A 21991-nucleotide genomic window follows, 5' to 3' on the forward strand; every position below is an offset into this window, starting at 1 on the left:
AGCACTTCTGGGGCTGTTTTGTCCTTCCCACTGTCTGAGGAGATATGGCGCTGCTCTGAAATTAGGCTGAGACACGATCCTTCTAGCATACAAATTGCTGTCCGTAGTCCTTGGAGAGCAGAAAGGTAAGTGTCCTTGCTTACCCTTAAACTCCAGCTGCCTTTTAATGCATTCCCTTTAATGCACTGCTGCTACAATGTCTGTGGCTGTTGTATTGCATCTTACACCGTTATCTGAGGGCCCCTTCTAACTTTGTCTGAGATACTACAACCTCAGGGTTACGAGCCCAGATCTTTAACTGCTCTGCCACACCACCTTTCTTTTTCCTTCCTTGTAACTTAACAGCCAAACCGAAATGAATCAGGAGCCGAATACTCAGTCGTTTAAAATGTCCGTGTGGATGAGTCCAGGCTGTTTCTCACTGAGCGCTGAATGGCAGTTTAGTCACTCCAGGCATCAGTTACTGGTCCTCTGCCAGCCTCCTTCCCCACCTCAACTGCTCCTGTCCTTATATTTCACTGAGCACTCTGTTGTTTTGAAAGCTGCAGTCATTACATTTCATGACAACCTTAGTTATCTTCTCAAGAAGAAGGCCAGACATTTCTATTACTGTATGAAGTGAAAACATCATTTCGAATATGACCCACCCGTATACCATGAAATTGCTTGCAGAGTGCAGTTTTGATGTCCTGTGTTGACCTACTTCCTTTTTGAAACAGAAAGATCGGATGGGATCATCTCTTTTTATTTAGAAAGAAATAAGTAATGACCTTATGTCAGCATTGAGCTATGATTTGCAACTTGCCGGTCACCTTCGGAGAAACTTTTAGGAGGAATCTAACATGTAGCCTACAATATAAGGCTCTAGCGCTAACAGACATGGACTAAACAATACAAAACTCGTGTTTTGATTTCAAGGACTTTCTTTTCTTTGTTGAATTCCTGAGCTGTATGAGTATGCAAATTTACTATCAGGCCACAATGAGGCACAGATGCGCGCTTCCCCTCAAATACATCCTTAAAATAAATAAGTTTGTTCTATTAAGCTACCCTGTACGCTAAGAAGACATATATAATGTGTCATGGATATAGCTTTAAAGCAATGAATATCTGTCAGTTAGTAATCTCCTGGACTGATGCAAGAATCTGCTCTGGTAAAGAAACAAGTTGAATTTGCCGTATACTTTATGGTGCAATGCTTTATTCGTTGGCTGTTTTGTGAAAAAGTAGTCATCCATTTTGTGCTCGTTTTAGCTGCTTGAGGAAAACAAAGTGTCATTCAAAATGGAGCTGCCTCATCATACATGCTTGTAATATAGTGCAGTTCACATAGACGACACTCTTTCTGTGTTATATGAATCAGACATGTTCATGAATTCTTGCTTCAACTGAAAATGGCACAAAATAGCCATGTTGTGATTACATATGGTTATATGAAAAGACACAGACAAGAATAATGTTTGTTTTGCTTGAGGAAACTTGCATTAAACGCCTGTGCATCTGAGTCTTGAAGACTGTGTGCAGGATATGGGTTTACACGTTTATTGGATTTTCATAGATTGGTCTGTGGAGCGCCACACTCAAATGTTGTTCATTGGAGAGGGTCATTAAAATAGGCCCCAAACATCATTAGAGAGGCATGACCAGGTTTAGCGTTCCAGCAGTGCCTGTCGATCTAGTGGCGGATATACAGTACACTGAAACCCTCTCAAGTTCTGTTTCAGTCACTCTGTGGAAGAAAACCCCCTACCAAATCCTCATGTGTTCAGCAGTGTTAAATAATTAAAGGATGTATGCCTTTCATATATATAATGACGTCACTATAAATACTCCTCATACTGTATGTGGGGACAATCTGTGGAGGATGGGTCTTGAGAAAATGGGCGCTTTCCTAGTAGTGCAAAATTAGTTGTTGATGTTTAGTTTAGCTTATATAATGATATATATAATGTATATCGCTATCTATCTATTTATCTTTCTATCAAAATATAAATAAATGCTTTAAATGCAAATCTTTTGAACTTTGTATTTAGAAGAGAATCTTGAAAAAATGTATCATGGTTTCCTCAGAAATATTATATATATATTAGGGATGCAATGGATCGTAGATGATCCGTGATCTGTATGGACCAGGCCCTGTGGTGCTGCACACATGTGATTCACGGATTAAATGTTTAAGTTTAAACACAGAATTGATTCCTCTTTTATACATAGACACATAATTGTTAAAATACCCGATTTGGCAAGTATTCGAGTAAGCACAATCGGTTATGTCTTAAGTGAAAGTAACCCGCTGAGAAAGAAACTGGATGTGTGTCGGTATTTGCTCGGTGCATTTGGTCTTTTGGTTTGACATTCCCTGCTGGATAGTTTCTTATGCTTGCTACGGATGCATTTACTTGATCAAACATGCAGTAAAACATGAAAATATATATTCTGAAATATTATTACAGTTTAAAATTAATTTTCAATTTTAATATAATTTAAAATGTTAATTATTACTCTGATTGCAAAGCTGAATTTTCATCTTCAGTTTCACATGATCCTACAGAGACAGCAACCAATAGATATCTACAGTACTTCTGTCTGCTAATCAAATAACAGCACAGCTTATCAAAGATTAATCTGTATTCATTTGTGCAGTGAGCACTATTGCGTTATCTTACACTTATTACGTTTCTGTATCTGAATACAATTACTAACTTTTTTTCTAACTGTGTTATGTTGTATTCATTTTTGCTTGTAATTTGTGTAATTTTTGTTGTTTTATTACTACCTTTATTAGTTGAGCTAGTAGTTTCTGCTGTGGTATAGACATACTTAAAGTATGTTTTCACTATTTATTTTTATTTTTATTATATCTTTTTTTATGTTGTTGTTTTTTTTATTTTGCTGATTCGAAAAATTATCTGATCCGTGACTCAGAATCCATAATATGATATGAACCGTGAGTTTTGTGATCCGTTGCACCACTAATATATATATATATATATATATATATATATATATATATATATATATATATACATACACACACACACACACACACACACACACATATATATATATATATATATATATATATATATATATATATATATATGTAAACACACACATATTATTTCTGTACTGCTGCCCCATGCATGTTACCCACAAGTACTCTGTATACTCCTCTGTAAATAATGGAGTTGGCTTTCTCAGCCAATCAGCCGGTGTCTTGCTTTATGTGTGGTGTGCAGCTGTGGCGCATGGTTTAATCTTTCTAAGTGCATCCTGTAAGGAAGTTAATGTATGGTTTTGTTTGTGTGAAAACCTCAGTCTATGCTTAACAGGCACTTGTCATCATAGCATGCTGGGGTTACTTTGCCTTTCTCTTGTGACTGTGATGATTCACTCATTTGTGGCAACTGCTTCTGAGCTCATTCTCTTCAAGGAATCCAATAATCTTTTTTTGGTGCTTTTCTCTGCTGTTAATGCCAGTGAGCCACTGCTGTGACCTGTTTATGTAAGCGCTCCTTGCGGGGCTGAACTCTAATGTTTGGGCTCGTGTTGCTTCGACTTTTACAGGAAGGAAAAATCAGGGTTGGTCGTGATTCATTGCTTCACACTGTACACAGTATGGAAAAATGTAACAAAATGGGAACATTGTGTGTGCTTGAGCATGTGTATGTGCAGAATGTGTTTATTTCAGGTCAAATGAATTCACCCATATTTTTTAAATATGGCTGAATCTAACCCTGTCTCTGTTGCTTATCCATACAGAAGATGTCAGGCTGCATTTGGGATATATGCAGCAAAAGCATGGATTGTGAATCCCATAGGGAAGTCGGTTTCTGTGTGTGTGAGTGTTTCACATCAGATTAAAGCAGTGCCTTGAGCTTAATATGAATCTGACCCAGAAGTGAGTATGCATGTGGGAGTGTGACAGTTCCTCTTCACTTCATGAGCAGCGCTGTAGTACAGTCTCTATATTATCATGTCCTGTTATTTTGATGTCAACTATAATTCCTGTCGATAGGGATCAAGTTTGTCTTACTGTTTTTCTTTTGGTTTGACATTCCCTGCTGGATAGTTTTTATAGAGTGCTTGTAATTAAAAGTGCAAGATTTCCTCATTGCCTGAATTGCTTGTTATTGATTTTCTCTCTGACTCCGTCAGTTCTGTTTCACTTAGCAGGGTCTCATTAATTCGATTGGTAGTTTTAATAGAAATTTGACAATCAGCACAATGTCGTTTACTTAGCTACAGGCTTTATTTTTCTTGAACAGATGCCTTGAGACTTATTTTTTCTATTACGTCCTCATATCCTCAGAGGTAAACTCAAACCCACTGAAGAAACCAGCCAAATGTGCTGCTACAAGCTACAAACAGGTCAGAAATTAGCTTTTTTTAATGACACCTGGCAATAAAAAAGTGCAGGTGAATTAATCAGCCATAGAATATTAGAAAGGCCCAAACATATTATTTTATAGCTTTATTTCTTTGCAGCCCACTTATTATATTATTCAAGGATGCATTAATTACATCTTTCAAATCAATTTATGGTAACACTTTACTTAAAGGAGCAATTCTCACTATGAACCAGCTTGCATATTACTAGCATATTGGCTTCTTATTAGTACTTATAAAGCATATATTAATGCCTTATTCTGCAGGACCATATTTAAGATCCCTTAACCCTTCCCTATACCGAAACTTAAAGAAGGGGGGGGGGGGGGGTGAAATGCTCATTTTCACTCAATATCCTGTTAATCTTGAGTACCTATAGAGTAGTACTGCATCCTTCATAACTCCAAAAAGTCTTTAGTTTTATTATATTTATAAGAGAAAGATAGTCCGTACCGATTTTTCCCGGAAAAACACGAGCGCCTGGAGGCGTGACGTGTGGGCGGAGCTAAAGAATCACGAGCGCGAGTAGGCTTTTGCGTTGAGAGCGTTTGGAAGCTGTGACATTACCGTGAGGAAAAAAACATCCAAAACAAACCATGGCTGACAGTCAGATTCAGCGTATATTTATGATCCAGAATCAGATCCAGAGGCTGAATTTTAACAAGGGCAGCATCAGCAACGACGTCTCTATGTGGTATGTACTGAAACTGTATATATTTGCTTAGCGGTTTTAAAGTTCCACTTTATGTCGTCTTTTTTTTTTTTTTTTAAGCTGTACATGTGGAAAGTGCAGTTTGATGACAACATCGCATGTTGTTTACTTGATGTGCTTACACGCTGATAGCTAAGTTAACAACACAGAGATATTTTAAGCAGTTTTACTCACCGCATGCGGTTCCAACACACGATTGTGACCCTTTTTCGTTGGGACTGCATTATCCTTAAGAAATAAACGATGTGCAAATCCGGCGTCAAACTGGGCTTTGTTTGTAAAACAAGCATCTTCGAAATGCAGGGAACAAACACAAACACTTGCACAACTCCGTTGATGCTCTGTAAAAACTCTATCCACTGGTCCCTTAATGCTGTTTTTTTGGTAATTTGTGCAGGGTTGTCTTGCCCTGGCAACCAAAAACACACTCCTTTTGTGACATTTCACGACGCTCTCGCTCTGATCAGTGAAGTCTGTTGTGCTCTCAGTGCTCTGCTATACGGGAGCGCGCGCTCTTCCAGCAGATGTGCCCTCAGGACCCATATAAGGAAATTCAGCTCCATCTAACGTCACACAGAGCCATACTCGACAGGGTCCCCGTGGGTCCTTAAAAAGTCTTGAAATGTCTTAAATACAATTTTCGATTTTTAAGGTCTGAAAATGTCTTGAATCCTGGAATTTTCCATATGAATGTCTTAAATTTCATGTGGGATCTTAAATTTCATGTCCGACTCGTCATTTTTATTTATTTTTTCAACCGCAATTTGACCAGCGCAACATTTGGGGGCAGCACTTCGTGGGTGCAACCTGCATCATTCCATAGGTGACATACGAGTAAGTGATTGATGAACGCGTTGCGTTGATGGTTCGCCACCACGGCAGTTTGCAAAATCGCAAGCATGGGCAAAGACGATAAACCTGTGGACAAGACCACGATTGTCAGGTCTCGCTATCTTGGTGCTCAGTTTTTGAGCCCCTCAACGGCAGAAGACTTGCTGGAGCAATTTAAGGTAAGACTCTAAAAGTAACATTTAAAATTATTTGAATATGTTAAAATGCTTCATGTGTTTTTGTTATTTCCTAATGAATATTTGGGACAAAATATCGATGCGTCACAATTCTTGGATTGATTTAATTTTTTTCCGAATGCGTTGCGAATTGATTCTGAGCTTAGTTTTTGCAGATGGCGCTCTAGGCTAGTTTTAACCGAACACTCAAATGCTCACGACGAAGAGCGCTCTTGCGTTCTGCTGAGTCTGAGAATGTAATTGATATATTGCTTTAATGACGCGAGATTAATGTAAATGCCCCACTGCAAACACCCTTGTACTTCGCTTCAACCTTTTCGAACTTTATTAATTATTATTTTATAGTAGGTTCAAGTGGTGTGTGTAAGGCATATAAATCACGCAGTGGCCTCTGCTGTTAAAAACTAAACTAAGAATCGATTAGAGAGAGAATCGAAATGCATTCAGAAAAATTGGAATCGATCCAGAATAATTTCTCGATTCAAAATGCATCGATATATTGTCCCAGCCAATCAGTTAAAAAAATGTTGTGGGTGGGTGACATCTAGGCATAGGACTACTGCATTATGGATGGAAGGCAGTGCTGTAAATGACTTTATTGTATAAAGCATTCAATATGCATTATGCTTCTTGCATATTTTTTATGTGAAAAGTAAAATTGAATTGAATTAAATAATGTAGCCCAGTTCATAATTAGACTCCAAATATCTGTTTTGTGCTTCTCAATTTTAGGTTAACAACGTTGACACTGAACCCTATCACATAGGCCCAATTTGTGAGCATTCACTATTATGGCTAAACGTGTTTCTCAAACATTTTTTCTTTCAAATCAAGGACCACTTAGCCAATTTAAAAAAAAAAACTTGACATATTTGGCTTAATGATCATCCCTAATGCATGTAAAAATGCAGGCCATTTTAGTCTTCTGAAACCATGGCTAACTTCACCTGCTAATAATGTGCATGATTAGAAAACAAGTCATGAGAAGTGAATTGGAAATGTTCAACGGTGTCACAGTCCATGTCAGTCATTTTTGGTTGATGACTTTTGCTCACAGACCTCTTTGGTAATCTGGCATACCTCCAGTGGTCCCCAGACCACAGTTTGAGAATCACTACTTTAGACAAACCATCTAATCTGAGTGAACATGAATGAAAATGTTATCATTCTTGAGGTGGACTTTGTTTTGATTTTATTTTTTTTATAATTTCAGGAGGGCACCAAGGAACTTAATTTAAGGAACATGCTTTCTGTGTCAATGGATGGACCCACAGTAAATTGGAAAGTCATGGATCTCCTACAACTGGAATGCAATACATTTCTGATCCTGATCTTTCCTACAATTGTCTGTCATTCATTAGGTCTATGCATAGATTATTGAATGTGCTTGCATTTATCTGTGTCTGAAATGACATAGAAAACACTAATCAGACCCTGAACAACATTTTCTTGGGGGAGAACCCCTAAACCCAGCTCAAGGCTATTAGGCAGCAACATTTAACCATAATTTAGATCAAGTATGATGAAATGGGCTTTTGTAATGTCCTGGGGCTGTCTTCCATGTCTTTTTCAAACTGCTATGAGGGGCCAGAATTTAGAAATTGCCTGAAGTACCTTAAAGGCTGATAGTTTATACATAGTCAACCATGTCAGGGTTGTAAGGTCAATCAGCACTTGGTATAAAAGGTTCCGCGCCCCTTTGACCTGTCTTGAGCGTGGTTGTGATGTGTTGTGCCACACTAATGCTTCGCCACATCAATCTGTGTTGTCGGACTGAACATTTACCTGTTTTTTTTTTTGTTTAGATAAAGTCTTAAATTTTCCTTTTAGAGGACTTAAAAAGGTCTTAAAAGTCATTAAATTTGCTGTTAAAAAATGTGAAGATACCCTGCTCGAAAAAAACTTTCCGAAACTTGTGACAAACCGGAAGGAGTATTTTTTGAACAGAAATACTCCTTCATACGTACAACTTAATTTTTGAAACTTTGTCCATGTTTAACATGGGAATCCAACTCTTTAACAGTGTAAAAAACTCAGTATGCATGAAATAGCATTTCACCCCCCCTTTAACAACTACCTTACTTAGTATTAATACGCAACAAATTAGGAGTTTACTGAGGCAAAAGTCATAGTTGATTAGTTAGTTAATAGTGAGAATTGGACTTTAAAATAAAGTGTGATCAAATATATTAGATATAAATATATATACTAACATTAACATTTGTAGCTGGTATGATTTAATATTTTTACTTAATACTTACTACGGATGCATTTACTTGGTCAAACATGCAGTAAAACAGTAATATTCTGAAATATTATTACAGTTCAAAATAACTTTTCAAATTTAATATAATTTAAAATGTTAATTATTACTCTGACAAAGCTGAATTTTCATCTTCAGCATGATCCTTCAGAAATCATTCCAAAATGCAGATTTGATGCTCAAGAAATATTTCTAATTATTTTCAACATTGTAACAGTTGTGCTGCTCAATGTTTTTGTAGAAACGCAATATTTTTTTCTTGGATTCTTTGATTAATAGAAAGTTCAAGAAGAACAGCATTTATTTAAAAAATATATGTAATGTAAAAATAATGTAAATGTCATTTTAAGGCGACCTTGCAGATTTTTTTTAATTTGAAATACTTTCATTTAAATTATACATTTGGTAAATTTTTTGACCTTAGACAGTAAGGGTTATGGTAATGTGGGTCAGGTGACCTGAACGTGATCAGGGCTCAAATTTGTGCTTGTATGAGAAGGTACATGACAGATGGTGGTTGGTATTGGGGGTTTTCAGATGGGGTGGGATGGTCTAGGGATCGCTCTGTTGCTCAGATTTTCTCTCCCCCTGTGGACCCAACCCCCCCCCCCCCCAAACAGAAACCCTTAAACCTTTAGTGCCCTATTTTTCTACTGAAACAAATAATATACAGGCTGTATACCATATGCTATTCCGCCTTATCGTCAACATGGAGCCCTTCAATCTGTCTAAGGAAACTGAAAATGTTCAGAGCTTGTAGACTCAGAGCCTGTTAGTCACAAATCTTTCCGACTCTGAATATTGAGTTTTACTCAGATGTGACTGTCACGAGACTAAATTTCTTCTTGTTTCCTTTTTTCCTCTCCATCAGCCTGATGCCTTTTGATCTCGCATTTGGGTTAGGAGAGCTGCGAAAGTACTTGGCCCACAAAGCCAGCTCTGTGTTGATCTAACTGAAAGGCCCCTTGTGAGGGTCTTTGGACACACACACACTCGCATTCAAACGGAAGCGACACAGAAAAAGCACTTTCTTCCACAGAAACGTCTTGATAATGGGTAGGGCTGGGTGATATATCTCCTGCGATGATCACGCCCATCTTGTCAGTAAAGTCGGTTCCTTTACAAATAAACTTGACTTGACATTTAAAGTACAATACGTTTCCCCCTGCTTCCTCTCCAGTCCACCTGGACCATTTAGATGGTAGAAAAGAATTAGTCATTCACAAATCAGGATATTGTGATTTCTGATCATGATATTGACACACATTAGCATATGGCTGCTCAAATCTACATATTAAAGGAATGGTGCACAGAAAAATGAAAAGTCTGTCATTTCTTCTGCTGTGTGACGTTCTTCTGCAGAACACAAAAGATATTTTGAAGGGTGTGAAAAACAATGTTTTGTTGACCATAGACTTTCCACTGTATCCAGCAAACAGCAAAAAAAAAAAAAAAAAAAAAACACTGAAATGGAAATCAATGGGCTCCAGTGCTGTATGGTTCCCAACAATCTTCACATTTTTATTTAGCATTTTGTACGTGTGTGTGTGTGTGTGTGTTCTGCAGAAGATAAAATTACTATCAGGTTTTGGAATGACATGAGGGTGAGTATTGAGTAAACATTATTTTAGGGTGAACTATTCATTTAAATTAAAATGAGAGCGTGTAAATGATCTCGTAAAGTTAAATTACATCCTTGAATAATATTATAAGTGGGCTGCAAAGAAATAAAGCTATAAAATAATATGTTTGGGCCTTTCTAATATTCTAGTAATTTTGGAAAGTAAAATTTTGGCCTGAAGTGAGATCTTTTACCCTGTAGCTGTCATAGTAAATGGCTCTGCAGTTAAAAGAAATTTATGCCTAATGTCCTAAAAGATTGAAATTTCTTTCTACAGTATAACAGAGAGCGACAACTAAATCATGGCCTCATTATAACATTTGTACAAAGATTTTCCACAAACGATAATTATATCAGTCAGACGTAACACTTTGTTGTTTTGTGGCAGGTTTCTTCCACCTTATCCTCATCTTTACTCTCAATACCAAGCAGTGTGTTGAGTGTTTGCTCCTGACCCCCATGATGGACAGATAAAGTAGCACATAAGGAGGAGGAGGGACGGCACAGCCTCTGTGATTATAGAAGAGATTTGTGAACGCATAGAGGAAAGTGCCAGATGGCTGAGAATCTCAAAGCCCTCCATTCTCTATCTGCCATGACACAGACATTTCTCCCACCTCCAGACTCTCTCGCTCTCTCTCTCAGTCTTTCCCTCCTCGCTCTCTTTTCCTCTCGACTTTGCGATGTTTACTAGTTCCTTCACAGTTGTCGGTCAGAATTAACAGGGGTTTGTTTTAATTTCTTTGTTTTCTTTTTCTGCATCGCTCATGCTGTGCTTCCTGGGTCATTCTAACTCTAAAGTACATGTTTATATCTCCATGAAATATTATACGGGATAAAATATTAAACTTAGGCATTTTAAAGATGGAAATCAGATTTGTTTTTATTTAGTTTTACATGCAACATCATTTGTGGTGGGCAAACAACAGCACCATTAAATATTAGCAATGGATCTGATGGATTATGTGTTGTTTTGTAACCTTAGTTTTCTACTTTTATGGCAGACTGCACTAATAATGAAATAAGCCTGCTCCAGCACTGGTCTATCTGTTAAGTGGACTGAAAGAAACACACTTAGAGAACTTTTATGCCCTTGAAAGCTGTGATACTTAGCAGAAGTAAACTGATCCTGACACTTGCAATGAGAGTCATCCATCTCAGGGTTTGCACGTGTGTGTGTGTGTGTGTGTGTGTGTAGGCTGGTTATTTCCTTCTATGGTTAGGCAATAGTTGGCCATTAGCCTCCAGGATGCTTTGTGCTCTTTGCATGGTGTCTTCTGCTTCCAGTACACAGACTGTGTTAAACAGGGACGCCCTGTAGAGATTAAACTTGTAGATGATCTCTCCCATTTGATCTACTTGTTCATTTTACAGCATTACTTATCCAGGACAGATGGGTAGGTTAGATCAGCCCAGTGGGTTGCCTGAGACTGAGCATGTTTTGTGAAGACAAAGTCACTTATAATGTTCTTGTAAATCATTTCACATCATCTGTGCCTTACACTGTAAAAAAAAGTGAAATTTATGATAAAAATGGCGGCTTTGGTTGCCAGAATTTTACTATAAATAAATATTGTAGCAACATTTTAAGTTTTACGAATGTAGCTTAAAGTGTAACTTAAATGTAATGTTACATATCATAACTGATATAATGTTAATACACCAAAATAGTAAAATCTGTTTACCTATACCTTTATAATATAGAGAGAGACACCATAAATAAACAGGTGGTAAAGAAAGCCACATGTTCATCACACGTAGCTTTTCCTTTTTCACAAGGTTCAGGGTTTATTGTAAAATTACATGACATGTCTTGTCTACTGTATCTATATATACTAAGGGAACTTGCTGTTAAACAGTTAACAGGTTTTTATGGTAGCAATTTTACAATCTTTTACCGGTAAAATGTTTTTTTTTTTTTTTTTACATAATTTTTATTGTATTATAATTAAGATGCATATTTCGACCAAATAGAGATGCAACTTCTTAGCCTCTTGACCCAGTTTACAATTAACATGGTTGCTGTGCCCCTGAATCTGTGAAGCATCTCCTTGCAGTGAAATACAGCATCCCTCATCTGTGCTGATATGTGTCAAGAAAAATATCACATTTGTATCTGATTGTTTGCCTTGGGGCGTTATGACAAGCCTGGCCTTTTGCTAACCCTGTTGAGATGACCAGCTGTTCTTGACACAGCCTAATTAAACGTCAGGCGTAATGATCACCCCTGAAGAAGTGCTAAACTGCTCTCTGTGTGGGCTTGTATGTTTGAGTCTGAGGATATACTGTGTTAAGTGGTTTTTGTGTCTGTGCTTCAGAGAGTAGAAGAGCGGAAAGGTTTCTTTTGTTATTAATGTTCACCTTTAAAGTACACGATTGTTTGCGTACTAAAGTTCCCACACAGAGCAATTCCCAAAGCAGATACCCATAAGATCACAAGCAAGGTTGGAGACTTGTATGTCTCTAGGCCGAAGCACATTAAGTCAGCAAGACATTTCTTCTCACCCACCACTTACTGTTACATGCATCACAGAGCGAACATAATGTGTTTTCCCACAGGCACCACATTTGTATCATAATGATGCTAGGACATGTATTCACCTCTAGAAGTTTTAAACTTAAAAAAAAATAAAATAAAATAAAATAGCCGTATTGTCATCGAAATTGTCTTTGGAAATCTGAATAACATAGAACAGCTTGCATACTGCATTCCTATAGTGATCAAAATTTGGGGTCGTATACACAGACCTTATTCAGAATATTCACCATAAATGAATATTTAAATGTGTGTGTGTTTGTGCACACAAGGGTGATTAGATACAGAGAGTTGTGAAAATGCAAAGCTATTGAAAATCTTAACCAGAAAATGAACATGATGTTCCTTTAAATAAGCTCACCAATATATTGTATTTTTTTTCTTAATAGGCACGAAGGAAAGAAGTGTTCCTGCAGGAGAGATATGGACAGTTCAGTCTGACGGACCCATTCCTTGCCCTGCAGAGGGACTTTGAGTCAGGGACGGGGCCAAAGGACCACAGGCCTGTTAGCGCGAGTCCCATTACTGTGCTGGAAGCTGTTATGGCCCATTGCCGTAAGATGCAGGAGAGGATGTCTGCCCAGCTTTCGGCCGCTGACAGCAGACAGAAAAGGGTAAGACCACAAATTGAGTGTTTAATCGTGTATGTACATGTTTAACAGAACAAGACCACAGAAAGGATTGTGTGTGATATATTCCAAGACTATTTGCATATTCTATCTGAAATAAGTCCTCGTTTCCTGTAGGATTACATTGACATGATTAAGTTTGCTGTCTGAGGTTTGCTGAGGTGCTCCTAGTTATTCTCAGAATATAGTCTAGTATGCAGTGTGTACACCTCTGTGTGTGTGTCTATTCAGGGGTGTCTACGCTGATACTGTTCTGGCACAAATAGTGACATGAAATCAAGTCTGTAAGGCAAAATCCACTTTTCTAACCTCCATATAATCATAGTACATGTCAGAAAACAGAGTGAGAAAGAGAGTTTCAGACAAGGAGAGCAATGACGTTATGGAAAAAGAAGAAGAGGAGGTGTTAGAAAAGGAGAGAAATGGATGCTAAGCTCTAAAACACTCTGCCAGACACATTCGTAAATCTATATCTCACAGTTTGAGCTAGTGCTACAAAGAATACAACAAGCTACATGATATCAAAGCCGGCCATGAACTTTAAAAGCACACACATGCGTGCTTCTTCCAAGTGTCCCCTGGCCCATCACAGCACACCATTTCTGTTCCAATAATACACACTTGTGTTTGGTTTGTTATGGTGACAGTTCTCTTATTGCATTTGTACTGTTGTAACATTTAACAGCTCTTATATATAGTATCACTCACAATGAGGAAATGTTACATTATGTTTATGAATAGTATAAACATAGACAGTGATTTCTGTCTGTTACTAGCCACTGTGCTTAATGGTTTCTTTGGTTGTCTCATTATTTCTAAGCAAGTATTAATTTATTCATAGGCTAAGCAGCTTAAATATGTAAATAAAGCCTGCACTCCTGTAACATGTAGTGTCAATAAGAGTTAAATGGTCACCTTTCTTTCCTGCAAGTAGTGTATTGTGTGTCCTCAGCAGTTGATGGTAATAGTGTGTCCCCCTTTTTGATATTAAATTTCTTGTTGATTTGTATATTAAAAGCTACTGATAACTCAAAGCTCAAACTACTATCAAACATTTATGATGTGGTCAGCTCAGCCAGTACCTCAGCACACAAGTACTGTTCTCTTGACCTAGTTTAAAAAGATCCAGCTAATTAAGCCACAGTCTCCAAAAATAGAAAAAACATAGAAAAACACTACAATTGATAAATTAATGCAAAAACGTCATTAGTGGAGCTTAGATATAAGCAGGAAGTTATGTAAGGTTTACATAAAGTGACCTCTGATTTGAGGACATTTTCTCCAAAATTCATTTACTTGATTTTAAAGTAATATTCAATTCATGGTTTACTATCACTGTCCAAAAGACTTGACATACCTTTAATTGTTAATAACCAGTGTCTTGCTTTATGTGTGTGTTATCTACTCTCTGTGAGACTCACGTTTGCCCTGCTGCTGGTGTGTCTAGCTTGAAATGGAGAAACTGCAGCTGCAGAGCCTGGAGCAGGAGCACAGGAAGCTGTCGGCTCAGCTGAAGGATGAGCGAGAGAAAAACAAACACGTGGTGATGTCACTGGTGCATGAATGCAAGCAGCTAGCTGCTCGTGTGGTCGAAGAAAATCAGCGCTTTGAGGAGCTCTCGTCCCGCACTGAGCAGGACGGCCGTTCCGTCGGGCGACTGGAGGAAGAACTGGCATCTGAGCGACGTCGCAGCCAACAGATGGAAGCAGAGATGGAGAAACAGCTGGCGGAGTTTGACACAGAACGAGAGCAGTTACGTTCCAGACTTAGCCGCGAGGAGATGCGTGCTGCAGAGCTGCGAGCTGAAAGTGAGAATCTCCGCCAGCAGGTGGAGCAGTTAAGAACTGAGCGATGCAAAGAAGCCCTACCACTGCCTTCTGCACCAGCATCTGCCCCAGTTAAACCCAAGACTTTGGCATCTGTGGCCGTGGGCACTGAGGCAACTGTCTGCAAGACTGCCTCCTCTCAGACAGATGTACCGCTGGAAAATGAAGGGGCTAAGAAGGTGCCACTTTCCATCCCCATCAAGCCTACAGGTTCCACTTATGCTAGTATGAACCTACCTAAGACTTCCAGTGTGGGGAGGGGGATACACCATGTGAGCTCTCAGGCAGAAAATGGAGGAGAGGGCCAAACACATTCACATGGCTCACATTCACCTAGTGTGTCTGCTACCTTGCCGACTGGGGTCAGTCCACGTGTCCAGGCAGCCCGTTACAAATTCCAACCCTCTGCCTCGGAGCAGGACCAAAATGGAACCGCAAACCAGAGCCCCCCTTCCCGCGACCTGTCCCCCACAAATCGAGACAACTTTGCGGCTAAACAGCAGGCACGCCACACAGTCACACAGGTTCTCTCCCGCTTTACAAGCCCTCCAGCAGGTGGGCCCCCTGCAACCCTTCGCCCTGGTCTGCCACACTCCGCATCTGAGGGGGGACCCTTCACCGGGCGTTTGGGCCACTCCCAGATAGGCCTTAAATCACCAACTGTGGCCCGCATCGACAGGGGTAACCCACCTCCCATCCCACCAAAAAAACCAGGACTGTCCCAAACACCATCCCCTCCACACCCACCAATCAAAGTAGTAGGTGAAGCCAGCAGGTCCCCAGGAACAGGACTGGGGGTGGGCCTTGCCAAATCCACTGCCACCCCTCAGCTTCCACCAAAGCCCTCCATAGATTTGGGCGGTACAGTCCCAGCCTTGACTGCATCACAGGTGGGTGCTTCCTGTACCGGCTGGCCGTGGGAGTCGCATCTGACATCAGCATGTGTGGAGTGTCCCCTTGTCACCACCTCCTCCACAGCTTCCATTGTCAGTAGCCCCTCCATAAACCCACCTAGCCTACCATCCCATAGCCCCCAGCATCTGGGCAGCCCCCTGGCAGCAGCATCAGGTAAAGGGTGCTCCATTTTTCACCCTGCTTTCACTGCTTCTCCTATCTACTCCCCTGCTTTCCCATACTTGATATATTCTTCAGTAAGTCCTAGCAGAGGGGGACATAGACTTGGAGCAACCAAGAGAGGAGTATTCATACACGAATAGGGTTACCTGCCAGTTGAAATGCAGTACTTCAACATAACCAAGATAAGAATATTTGTAAGATTCTTGAGGGCACCTACCCATGTCAGGACAGATTCTTGACTTCACCAAAGCACTTTTAGATACGAATAGGTCAGGTTGGTCCTATCTTGAAAGGCAGGTCTCTAGGGGTCTTTCCTGTACTGCATTCTGAAGCTGATGCCAGAGGCTGCTCTATCCCCTTTCCTCCCATTGACCTACAACATGGTTCTGCTTCTCCTGTGTTCCACCACTAACCTGTTTCCTATTATGTTTTATACTTACCACTCCACCATGTTCATGGCACCATCTGTTTCTTTGTTTCACCTACTGTAGAGAAACTTGAAGCTTGTGAATGTGTTGTCATTCTCTGCATATTTTTCATGTTTAATTCCATGGTTTCAAAGACATTCCTAGACAACTAACCTAATATAATTGTGTTTGTCAAGGACTTGTACTTAAATATTCCTAAATATGTATCTCTGCAATTGTTCTACACAATAGTATGCAGTTCTACAGAGTTGTCTAATCCTGCTCTTCCAGGGTCAATGTCCAGCAAAGTTTAGCTCCAGCACAAATTTGCAGTTATCATGAAGACATTGATAAACTGGTTCAAGTGTATTTGATTGGGGTTGGAGCTAAACTGTACAAGAACCTGCCCTTCAAGGACTAGAATTGGACACCCTGTTTTAGAATAAAACAATACCTTCCATAATGGGCTGGCTGATCTGATTGGTTAGTGCCAATTTGTTAGTGCCAATCAGTCTTACCTGGTGACTGGTCAAACAATATGGTCATTCTTGTAAAGTATTGCTGGTTAAGCTGATTAAGAAGCCTGGTGGAAACACCAGTACAACAACATCCTAGTCTGATTAACATCAAAAACACAACATATGTTGGTCTTTTCAGCAGGGTGGCTCCAAAAAAGCTTTGAAAAAGATTTAAGTTAGTTGAAGTAATGCATTGGGATGCCAAATATACTGCAGTAAGACTTTCCTCTTGGAAACAATGTCAGAAGCTTTAGAGTTCTCTCACATTTTGAAATACCACCCTATCTCTGCAGGCTTCTTCATAGCTTTCTGAGATCACCAGAGAAAGACCAATGTAAAGCCAGTGAAAGCAGAGCAAGTATTCCAGCAGAGTTTTCCTCTTCAGTGTCACTAGAGACTAATCCACAGGGTAGTTAGAGATTCATGTCATCGCTAAATGTTAAAAATTAGCACTTTTCTCCCTCTCTCTGCAGCCACTCAGCCATGGCAGTTCTCTGAGGCTCCTCTGCTCTCTCTGCCGCCCATTTTAACCCAGAAAAGAGCCAATAATATTATGCTTTCCACTGGACCTCATACAGTACTTCTTTCTCACTTCAACTCCCTCAACTAACTGAGATAAACATAGAAAAACCCTAGAGACAAAGCTATTTACAAATATGCATCAGCTGCTAGACTAGTTACATCCACACTGTAAGATATGTTATTTGAATTCTGTTTTCAAATAGGTACCCATTAGCCATTGGTATTCCTTGTGCTTTGTCAAAATTCATCTGTTTGTCTGCTGTAGTTTCTGTCTTTCTAACTCTGTCCAATTGCAATGTCTTAAACAATCAGCTCCATGTTTAGAATGTTTTAGTTTGACTGACAGTCTGTGGTGCATGACTTTGATTCATTTATTATAAACCGCCTGCTGCCTAATTTCATTTATCCGGTTGTGGTTTATCTTTTATTTGACTCTTTGTTTTTAACCTGATCTAAAAACAGATGAAGCTGACTTTATCTTTAAGGATCTAATTAGTAGGACAGAGGTTGTGAACTGCAGATAATATGTTTCCAATATTGTGTCAAAATGTGTACTGTGCATCGCATAAACATTTACCCTTTGTTTTGACTGAATTTGGCTTTCTTTACATTTCCTCTTGAACATAAATTTTGTGTTTAGAGAGTAATTTGGTTCCTGAACTACGAAATAGTTTTCTCAGTCGGCACTGTGCTAGTGGCAGTGGCCTTAAATTATTTCTGAAAGACAAATTGAGTCGTTCGTCTGGGTAATGTTTAAGATCAGAGAACACATTTTGACACAACACTAGCACCCTGCCTCACTAGTTACTGCTGTTGCTTGAACCCTCCCAGGCTGGTGTCCCTCCATAGTCTCCTCGCTAACCTGCGGTGACCCCGTCCCCCTGGATGACGGGCAAACCCTTCTCCTCCAAGCTGCTTCCCAGGGAAATGTCACTTTATTGTCTATGCTGCTTAACCAAGATCCACTATTGGATATTCATCTCCATCAACATGAATTAACCTCTGCCTTGATCTCTGCTGCTTTTAATGGACACAAAGGTACGTGCTGGGCAGATTGTGCTTAACTGATAAAAGGTTTTCTTTTGTGTAAGACATTATCCAGCAATCGTTTTCTATTGATGTAGTATTAATTGCATATATATATATATATATATATATATATATATATATATATATATATATATATATATATATATATATATATATATATATATATATATATATATACACAGTGAAAATGTAGATATTAATATGTAAATAATGAGTTTTTGTCTATTCTATAGACTGCTTAAATCTGCTGCTGACTTCGGGGGCATCTCCTGATGCTGTTGATGAAATAGGATTTACGCCGTTACATGCCGCTGCTGAAAATGGTCACCATGAGTGAGTCCTCTGTTCCCAATTACCATGCTATTGTCTTTTTTTTGTTTTTGTTTTTTGTATAATTGTTAAATTGGACAGTTCTTTTAAAGTTGCATGTAACAGGCTTGTTCAGAAACCTTTGCTTTAGTGCATTAAATGTTTGAAAGGTGATTAGATGGTATGCATCAAGACAGATTAGCATTTAATATTAAATGTGATGTACACGTATGTGTTTGTTACAGATGATTTTGGATTTCATGTGTTTAGCGCTGCCCAGTTGTGGGTCTACACAATTTTGTTTCTCTGATGTGTTTCTCTATGCAATGATATCAATCGCAGCTGCTCTCTCATTGGTAGGTGCATGAGAGCTCTTGTGAAATGTGGAGCTGATTTGGAGAGGGAGTGCTTGCAGGGAAGGACCCCACTGTACCTGGCCTGTGAACAGGGACATGTGGAGTGTGTGAAAGTCTTGCTAGACGCAGGAGCAGACTGTTCACATGTCACAACTGTGAGTTTCAGTCCTTCACTGACACCAGTGTAACCCAAGTGTCATTTACATTCTGTGTTCCTGATCCCTTTTTGTCATCTCCATGGTTACCCTAACAGCTGAGCGTGGGTATTTCGCTGTCTGTGTGTTGCTCAGAATGTAATTACAGTTCCTGTTTTAGAAACACTTAATTATGCCCTAAATGTTTTCTCAGTTTGCTTTAATTTACTGGGCTGAGAAAAAATCCTGGGAAATTCTAAAGGTCAATTTTAAGGTGGTTTACACTTAAGTGTTTGTTGTTCACAGGACAACTGCACGGCTCTGCATGCCGCAGTCAGTTCAGGTCATGTGGGCCCTCTGAAGCTCTTGCTACACCACCCATCTCCTGAACCAGACCTGGGTGTCCCTGCATCTCCTTCGGACCCCAACCAGGAGCTCCTGCACCCTTGTATAACAAAGGCCAGTCAAATTCTCAAACACAGTAACCAGGATGGCTGGACTGCTGCCCATATTGCTGCATCCAGGGGCTACAAGGTGACATATTTGATGCTGAGTACACTGCTTCGCCCCAGAAAATAAGAGTTAGAGGAGACTTATAAACACAGCTGATGCCTTGCATGCTTATGTATCCTCTGGTTTACAGAAATGTCTGGAGGTTTTGTGTAACCACAGTCAACAGGACATGGAGAAGAGGGATAAATGCAATCGCACCATTCATGATGTTGCCACGGATGACTGCAAAGACCTACTAGAGAACCTGGGTAAGTGTAGTTTGAGCGATGGAGCTTTGTGCAAATGTGATGGTTTGGCCATGCAATAGTTGACTTAAGTGACCACAGCCTTACCATTTAACTTTTGATTTCTACCCTATTTAAGACTGGTACATAGTGGTTGTACAGGTGCTCATGAGCTCACTGGAGCGTCTTTGCCCTGTGGATCTCCTGGAGGATGGCTGCGCTGTTGGCAAAGTAACAATTCAGCGCCATACTAGCTGGGAAGAACTAACAGGAAGCTTGAGTCACCTGCTGACCAATCACCTCCAGCTAATTTGTGGGAACTGGGAGCTGGAGGAAGTTCAGGGCAGAGCAGACACTTTGGGCCTCTCTTCTAACAGCATGGCCTCTGTAATTCTAGGTAAAGACGTCTACTGTACATCTTGTTACTAGCTACTTGCCTAGAGATTCAGTTGTGTCCATTTACTTGATTCTTTCCATAACATTAGTGTTTATTATTAATAATAATAATAATAATAATAATAATACAATTACAAATATCTCATGCAAATTCACCCCAAAACCAAAAGTAAATGTAAATCCACTATACCATTTACTATACAATGTAAATACCAATTAAAAGATGTTAAAAATAGTTTTTTTTTTAAAGAAGTCTCTTATCCTGAGCAAGGCTGCATTTATTTGGTAATATAGTCTAATATTATAACAATTAAAAAAAATTTATATAGTAATATATTTTAATATATTACATTACTACTCTTCAGTTTCACATGATCCTACTAAAACCATTCTGTTTTCAAAAAACTGTTCTTATTATTAATAATGTGAACAGTGCACATTTCTTTCCAGGATTGTAACAATATAGAAGTATTTACAGTCACATTTTATCAATTTAATTAATCCCTACTGAATAAAACTATTAATTTCTTTACAGATCTTACTGATCCCAAACTTTTGAATGTTTGTGATAATTCATTTATAAACACTTTTTTTATTACTGTAATGCAAAGAAATTAGTGCTGTGCAACGATTAATCGTGATTAATCTTATCCAAATGTATTATTTTGGATGCGATTAATCATGATTAATTGTTGCCTAGCACTAAAAGAAATATTTAATATAATTATTTATATAATTGTAAAGCACAATTTTAAGTATATATCACTGTAGTAATTTTATTTGTGTCTCCAAACAGAATAATTTTCATTCGGATTTTCGTTTATTTATTTGTAGAATTTTTCCTTTATGGTAATTTGCAATACTGTTGCATTTGCAATTACAATGCAGAATTAAAATGTTATGTATATATATATATATGTGTGTGTGTGTGTGTGTGTGTGTGTGTGTGTGTGTTTTTTTTGATGGTTCTAAAACAGCATTTATTTATTGACATAAAATATTTCTTCACCCTTTCACTCACATATTTGAATGCACAGTGCAGCTGCAGTATTGATCATTTCTTGATTTCTTTGAAATGGAACCTGTAGTGTAGAGACACATTCGCAATGGCTATTCTTAGATTACCCCTGCCTTCTGAACAGCTGCAGTGCTTCCTAAATTGCCTTTGGTCAGTGTTTAATTGGTCACTGTTCAAGTTTTAATTTCCCCACCTCAGTGTTTTTTTTTATTCCTACTGTCATAGATGCAAGAAAAAAGAAACAACCAATTAAAAAAAAAATATATATATATATATATATCACTAGTATGATTTGAATTTACAAAATCACATTCACTCAAACGTGCTATTACTATCTACTTGTGTAGTCTCTTCAGTCGTTATGCTGACACTGGCTCTAGTAAGCGTGAATTTAAAATGGCTCTTGTTTTGGGTGTTTTCCAACAGCACAGTGTGCCAAGTAGGGAAGGATGTGGGATAGGGG

General features: G+C 38.8%; 1 protein-coding gene across 1 annotated transcript in view; it reads left to right on the forward strand.

The window, feature by feature from the left end:
* LOC113070232 (cortactin-binding protein 2-like) overlaps positions 1–21991 on the forward strand; it is a 41664-nt gene that overhangs the window by 11416 nt on the left and 8257 nt on the right. Inside the window, exons 3-10 of the mRNA XM_026243459.1 lie at positions 12939–13163; positions 14626–16072; positions 18360–18566; positions 18812–18911; positions 19248–19398; positions 19684–19911; positions 20021–20138; positions 20254–20511. Coding sequence (XP_026099244.1) covers positions 12939–13163; positions 14626–16072; positions 18360–18566; positions 18812–18911; positions 19248–19398; positions 19684–19911; positions 20021–20138; positions 20254–20511 — 2734 coding nt within the window. The remainder of the gene's footprint in view (positions 1–12938; positions 13164–14625; positions 16073–18359; positions 18567–18811; positions 18912–19247; positions 19399–19683; positions 19912–20020; positions 20139–20253; positions 20512–21991) is intronic.

The sequence above is a fragment of the Carassius auratus genome, unplaced genomic scaffold (assembly GCF_003368295.1).
Source record: "Carassius auratus strain Wakin unplaced genomic scaffold, ASM336829v1 scaf_tig00003529, whole genome shotgun sequence".
Taxonomy (NCBI): domain Eukaryota; kingdom Metazoa; phylum Chordata; class Actinopteri; order Cypriniformes; family Cyprinidae; genus Carassius; species Carassius auratus.